The 6744-nt window shown below is 41.2% G+C and overlaps 1 protein-coding gene across 3 annotated transcripts; it reads right to left on the bottom strand.

The window, feature by feature from the left end:
• Window positions 1–1003: 1003 nt before the first annotated feature.
• Window positions 1004–6256, bottom strand: LOC143475351 (serine/threonine-protein kinase pim-1-like). 3 transcript variants are annotated; one of them, XM_076973191.1, is made up of 8 exons: window positions 6147–6256; window positions 4062–4490; window positions 3859–3953; window positions 2986–3036; window positions 2341–2719; window positions 2056–2232; window positions 1624–1735; window positions 1004–1333 (listed from the first exon to the last, which is right to left on the bottom strand). In XM_076973191.1, exons 1-7 carry the CDS (start codon window positions 6169–6171, stop codon window positions 1629–1631), a joined length of 1263 nt encoding a protein of 420 aa, XP_076829306.1. In that variant the 5' UTR covers window positions 6172–6256; the 3' UTR covers window positions 1004–1333; window positions 1624–1628. The 3 variants fall into 3 exon arrangements, with proteins under 3 accessions (XP_076829306.1, XP_076829308.1, XP_076829307.1); XM_076973193.1 differs by lacking the exon at window positions 1624–1735; XM_076973192.1 differs by lacking the exon at window positions 1004–1333 and having other exon boundaries at window positions 1704–2232.
• Between the last annotated feature and the right edge of the window lie 488 nt (window positions 6257–6744).

The following is a 6744-nucleotide window of genomic DNA, read 5'->3' as shown; positions in this document are numbered from 1 at the left end:
CTTATCTCTGCTGTGGGAAACATCAGCGTTATCAGCACACAGAGTGCATATGCTGTTCAAATGTGTTCATATGTCTCGTCACATGGCAAAACACATTTATTTAGCAAAAACTCAGTAGCAGGTTTAATCACTTTACCTACGTGTCATCTACGTCTATAGGCAAAAGCATTTCTTCATTGCAAAGCATGGGAACAGTTTGTCTTACCTGACCCTTCCGGATCGTCACCAGTCAACCCCAGGGTTGCCAACTTTTGAAGATCGATTTGCTTGGCTAGGTATGTTTGATGCGCTTCTTTTTCTTGCTTCTGTGTCCTCTGGTTACTCACCCTCTTTAGCTGGAGTTAGTGGTCTTGCTGCTGGGTTGTTGCCCTCCTACGTCCTCCTCTATGTCTCCTGGTATCTGCTCCATGCTCTGGACACTGTGCTGACAGACACAGCAAACCTTCTTTCCCCAGCTCGCATTCATGTGCCAGCCTGGATGAGCTGCACAACCTGAGCAACTTCTATGGGTTGTAGACACCGCATCATGCTACCTCTATGGTGAGAGAACTGACAAAGTGACCAAAATATCAGCCAGAAAGGATGGGAACAGAGAAAAGGTCTGCAGAACCACTCTTATAAGAGGCGTCTTGCTAACTGCCTCTCATTTCTACCTGTTGTCTGTTCCATTTGCACAACAGCAGCTGAAATTGATTCAGTGTTGCTTCCTAACTGAATAGGTTGGTTTCACCAAAGTGTGGTTGACTTGGAGTTACATTGTGATGTTTAAGTGTTCCCTTTATGTGTTCCCAAATGTCTTGGTCCTCCCGAGGTTTCTTCCTAATCCCCACCATCATAGGGAGTTTTTCCTTGCCACTGTCGCCTTTGGCTTGCTCATTAGGGATCTGGACCCATACGATTGTAAAGCTGCTTTGTGACAACATGTGTTGTAAAATGCGCTATATAAATAAATTGGACTGACATTTTTTGAACAGTGTATATTATTCATAATAAACTTAATATCACCCAACTTGACATTCACCAAGTGCACTTCAATCTAACACATTAAGAATCTTAGACAATGTCAATTATATTACATTATATATTACCCAACAGTTTCATTTCAGTTTCTAGTAGATCACTTGAAGAATATCCAAGAAGACAGTATTCATTCTGTTTGAGCAATTGCGTAAGTGTTTGTTCTAAAATAAAATCCAAGGCATGGACCACAAACTGCACATTATTTTTTTTTATTTCTGGAAGGCAGGATCTTCACTGTCCCAAACACTCAAGCTGCTCATCCTTCTGATGCTGTCCAGAGGCTTGCTGGTTTATGTGGTCCTCAAAACTGAATCTATGGAATTGGGGGGAAAAAAACCATTTAGAACTCAGAATAAATAGAGGAACAGTACAGATAGTACAATCCTAAATTGCATTTTCGATTAATAAAGTACTACATATAAGCATATACCACTTATAGCATTCAATTGTTATATAGTACACTATGCCTGACCCAGATTTTTCTGGTCCATAAGCAACAACTTGATAAGCTCATCCAATATTACACTGCACCTTGCAATTTAATTTTGCACTGTCCTCTAGTCTCATGCCCAGTACCATTTACCTCTACACTCCCTGTCTAACCTGAATTAGTTCTGAAGTCCTTCTAAAAACCACTCATGTGCAAGAACATCCTCGAGCACAGGACGTTTTTCAGGGTCCTTTTGCAGACACCATGTTATCAGATGGCTGCACTCTGTGTGTGTAGCAACGGAATTAGTTGAGAAAGGAAATCAGTTACCATCTGAAACCTCTGATCTGACTGTTCTAATGGCTTATTCAACGTTTTTAAATGACAGAACTGTACAGAAACCTCCACTAACAAAAAAGACTGAACAAGTCTTTTTATAATTTTAAGACGGTTACAAAATGTTGAATTGCCAATTCTCCATTCTTCATTAGTCCATTTTATCAATCTGTGGTTGTGTATTACATTACCAGATGAAATGATTACATAAATGATCATTTTGCAATTTAGACTTTCTAGTTATCTTAAAGATGCTTCTGCCTTTTCACCTCTGGATGGGATTCCCTTGAAGCACAGGTCTGCCTCAACAATGTCCTCCACCGTCTCAAAGGGCATAGCTCCACAGACAAGAATGTAGAGGAGCACACCAAGACTCCAGATGGTGGCTTGACAGCCCTCATACGTCTTATCAACCAGCCATTCAGGTGGGGAGAATAACTTGGTGCCTGAGACGAGAGAGAATCATCAGTAACAAAATAAAAAGTTTATAATAGTCTCTAATTTGATCCCATTTTTTAACTTGAGGTGCACATTTCATTCCTATGGTGAATAACCTTTAAAGAGCCTGTATGGTCCGGTCGTAAGCAGATCACCACAACCAAAGTCGATCAACTTGACATTAAGGGTGTCTGTGTTGACCAGAAGGTTCTCTGCCTTGACGTCTCTATGTAGAACTCCACGGTCATGGCAGTGAAGGACAGCCTGAACCACCTGATGCATGATCAGTCGTGCCTGTGGCTCAGGCAGTTGGAATTGGTGCAAGACCAAGAAGTCAAACAGGTCCATGCACGGGATGGGTCGCTCCAGAATCAAGATGAAGCAGTCCTCGCACTCAAACCATTCTAGGAGCTCCACAATATGCTCACAATGAGGCGGCTTGCACACCATCTCCATTAAAGCCACCTCTAGGGGGAGACTGCGAGTTTCGCCAGGCTAAAATTAAGGAACTCATGGTTAGTATGCGTTTGAAGTTTCACAGTAGAATTATAGTTAGCAGGTTAACATTAAAGGGATCTGAATTGGTACCAATCATTAGATGAAACCTGAATCTAAAAAGTGAACTGTTTTCTATTCGTGTTGGAAGGAGTCACTGAATGGAAAATTAACAGTTTTGCGTTTATAGTTCCTTTGCAATTTTACCCATCTAAAAAGTTCCAGACATTGTTGCAATATTACATAAGTAAAGATATTGGACTTACAACAGTGATGAACTGCTCTTTGTCACTCCTTGGCACAATTTTAATGGCGATCTGGTCACATAAAAAACACAGCAAGTGAAGTTGTTTACACAAAACAGTCAGTTCATTTAAGTCAAGTCAAGTCAAGTGGCTTTTTTTTTGTCATTACATCTGAGTACAGGTACACAGTATAATGAAATTTTGTTCCTCCGGAACCATGGTGCAACACAAATCAACAGTACAACAGACAACATAAAGTGCGGCAGGGTAGCAGTACAAGAATGTGCAAAATGTGCAGCATGGGGCAATCTCACAACAAAACACTACAAAAAATACAATAAATACAACAGGCGAAGACAACTGACAGACATGACGGTGTAAAGTGCTGGTACAGTGCAATGTGGTGTGAGTGGTGTCGGAGATGAGTGATATATTATGTCATACATGAACACAGTGGTTCTGAGGTAGTTATTAGGTCCTGTGGGAGAGCAGCAAATATTTCTGGTGGGGGGTTCAGTCTTTTTGTGCGTGTGTGGGGTCAGATCAGTGTTGGTGTGTGTCAGTTCCGTATCTGGGAGTTGAGGAGCCTGACTGCCTGGTGAATGAAGCTGTGAACATATCTAAGATGGTAGCCACAGCTTCTCTGGTAACTCATAAATCTGGAGTCTGATAAATACTCATCCACAGATTGTCAAGCTTATCACATTGTATAATCAGGATCTTTGTGTTCAAAAAGTGGAAAAAGGTCAAGGCACATTAGACTTGACCACTTGATTGCCATGTGAATAACAAAGGCTCTCTAGGGAAAACTCATAGCTCCTTCAAAGTTCTAATCACAATCTAAAATAGAAATTAGGTCCCACAATTATTCTTGTATTGTGTGCTGATGCTCACCTGTTTTCCATCAGCATCGCGGACTCCTGCATACACTGCGCCGCATCCTCCTGTGCCCAGGAGATCTCCCAAAGTGTAGCGTGAAGCGAAGCTCTCTACATGAAACAAAAAAAGTTACATCCTTGTACAACATAAGATTCAGTCAAAAAAAATTCAGCAGGTGTAAAATGCTGGTAGTGTTGAGGGTGTCACTCTAGACAGACCTAGGCACTCCTCCTCTCTCTTCCTCTTCCTCGCCTGCGTCTCCATGGGGTGGGGTGCCAAGTCTTGAGGAGCATCCCCTGTCCTCTTCCTACTCTGCCTCAGGGGTTCCTCTTCTCTCCCTCGCTTTGCAGAGGAGCGGGACGCCGCCACGGGACCTTCAGTCGGGGCAGAGCGCTTCCTCCTCTTCTTTTTCTCACTGGGCCACGAGGTGTGTGTGGAATTTTCACCACATCCAACGGGCACCAAAACTGTGATGTCCTCTTTGTCCCCTTCACTCTTGATCTTTCTGCTCCTGGGACTTGGTGTGTCAGAGTTGGAAGAGGCTCTGCTTGTAGTGGCCTTGCAGTCCCTGCACCTGGAGGGTCCAGGCACCACAGAGTTCTGCCTGAACTGGGCCACTTTCCTGGGCTTGCTCCCCTTGCCCTCAGCTAAAATGAAGAGAACACAATGTTTTTGTAACCTTTAAGTAACATTAGGATTATTTTAACATTAGCCATATAACATAATATTAGCAACATAATGCATCATTTATATTGGGGGTCTTTTATTTCGACATGGGGGGGGTGTTTTGTGGAGTGGCGAGATTACAGCTCGCGTTGTGTTCGGTGGATTGCTCCTACTTGCGAGGTGGATTTAAAAAAGTTAAAAGTCCCATCCATTGGCTCTATTGTGGAATTTTGTTGAATACGTCCTTTTTTCGGAAGCTAGAGTTTATTTTAAACTCCCATGCCTTTCACTACTAAGACACCAGATAATTATAAATCATAATTATATATATAAGCAAATATAGTGTGTGTATCGTTATTTGTAGTAGTAATTGCGATCGCAAGATACATGCAAGATAGGATGTGTTAGCTCACTGGAAGTGGAAATTACCCAACACAATTTAGTTTGTATAGACCACTAACAGGTGGACGGTGGTCCGGATCCGGACCCGAACGCAGTCCTGTAAGGACCCAGAATAAATTGTTAAAAATATTTTTTTATTTTGACGGGAGAATTAATTTTAAACCGGAGCATTTATTTCAGGGCTATTGAAAAAAACACTCCGTCACGAGTGTTACGTTCGCCACCCCCAACAAATCACGTTTAATGCGACCCGCCGAACGTGTCTAAATTATAGTAAAATCGTCATTCATTTCCCCTTTTCACCCTTTCATTTGCAATATCCTCGTTTCCCCCAATATATAGCGCATTAGTCCAGACACATTGACCTGTTGGAGTGGAACTTTCCTGCTGCCGTTTTGCCCTTCGGTAAAAATGAGCGGAGCAAAGAAAAGAAAAGTGGACACGGAGTGCCGAGTGTTTAAAAAAAAAAGTGGACAACAAAATATTTTTTCACGGAGGTCCGATCAACGGCTGTATGTCTGACATGACAAGAAACGGTTGCAGTTCTCAAAGAGTACAATATCAGCAGTCACTTTGCTACGAAGCGAGCAAGCAGTCAACAGAAGGACAAGCGGCTACTGCTCAGACGTTGGCAGTTTCTCTGCATATGGAAAGTTTGGAGGAGCGTTTTTAAATTAATCACAATGTGCGCATTTACGCACAGCAGCGGTTCAGTAGCTTAATGAACACGCCGCACATCGCTCTCAATTTAAAGAGCCCTTTCTGGTTTCTGCTGCAGGTAGGATATTTAATGCAGTCTGTCTCTCAGAACAATCCGTCCATGATTTTGCGGTGTTTAAAACGATTAGAAATTACTGAGCTCGAGTATTTCGTTGGGTAATAATATGTTTTGAATGTTGAATGTGTTCCATTTATCTTTGTCCAGTAAGTGTTGATTTCATTAACTTTGCACCTTCAGTTGAAATGTATAAAAATAATCAATTTAATTGCGTGTCAAATGCTCCTGACCCGGACAGCGTTAACCACCACACCCCATGATGTACTGGTAAAATAAATTAGTATTAATGGCGCTAATGTCTTCTAACGTTAGCTAGATAATTTAGCAATGCTAACATAGGTTAGTCATGCTTCTCCAAAAAACTTGGGTTAAGTCGTTCTTGGAAAAATGTGCTTATGTTTTCTATTCAATAACGTCCTGTAAACCGATACTAAAAAAATAGCGTAGCGTGACTTACCCTTAGGAGAAAGGGAACGATCCATGTCTTATTCGCTGTGCGTAAATATCGGTTTGACCTGACGCGCCTTTTTTTTGATCCTATCGTCGTCTTGCCGGAATATGGTAATGAACTAATGAACCCGAACAGGACTTTGTATACATAGGGTAACTATGGGTAACTGTGCCGGTAACTATGGGTAACTGTGATGTCATAATAACATTGCGCCATCCTCCCACAAACTTCTACACCTGTGTTTCTGTGATGAGTGTATGAAGTGTAATATTTAGTATATTAAATATTTTATATATTTTAGTATTTGACATTTCACAGAAGGCAGGTGAAATGCTATAGGCTAACTGATATTTATGAAGCTGTGCACTGTATAGATGGACAAATGTTACCTTTTGTGTTTATTTAACTGTCAAATTCTTGAAGTACCAATAGAACATTACGCATAAGCAGTAATCAAAGCCATATACTTGCTGTTTTATAATATGCAAGAAAATAAAAAGGTAATAATATAAAAACCAAATGTTTATGATGTATAGTGAACTGTACAAGTCAAGAAATGTAACTATGAAGCTAATTCTAGAACCAAATAGATTACAGTTTTTTG

Source organism: Brachyhypopomus gauderio, chromosome 14, assembly GCF_052324685.1.
Source record: "Brachyhypopomus gauderio isolate BG-103 chromosome 14, BGAUD_0.2, whole genome shotgun sequence".
In the NCBI taxonomy this organism is placed as follows: domain Eukaryota; kingdom Metazoa; phylum Chordata; class Actinopteri; order Gymnotiformes; family Hypopomidae; genus Brachyhypopomus; species Brachyhypopomus gauderio.
This window is presented reverse-complemented; position numbering and strand designations above follow the sequence as displayed.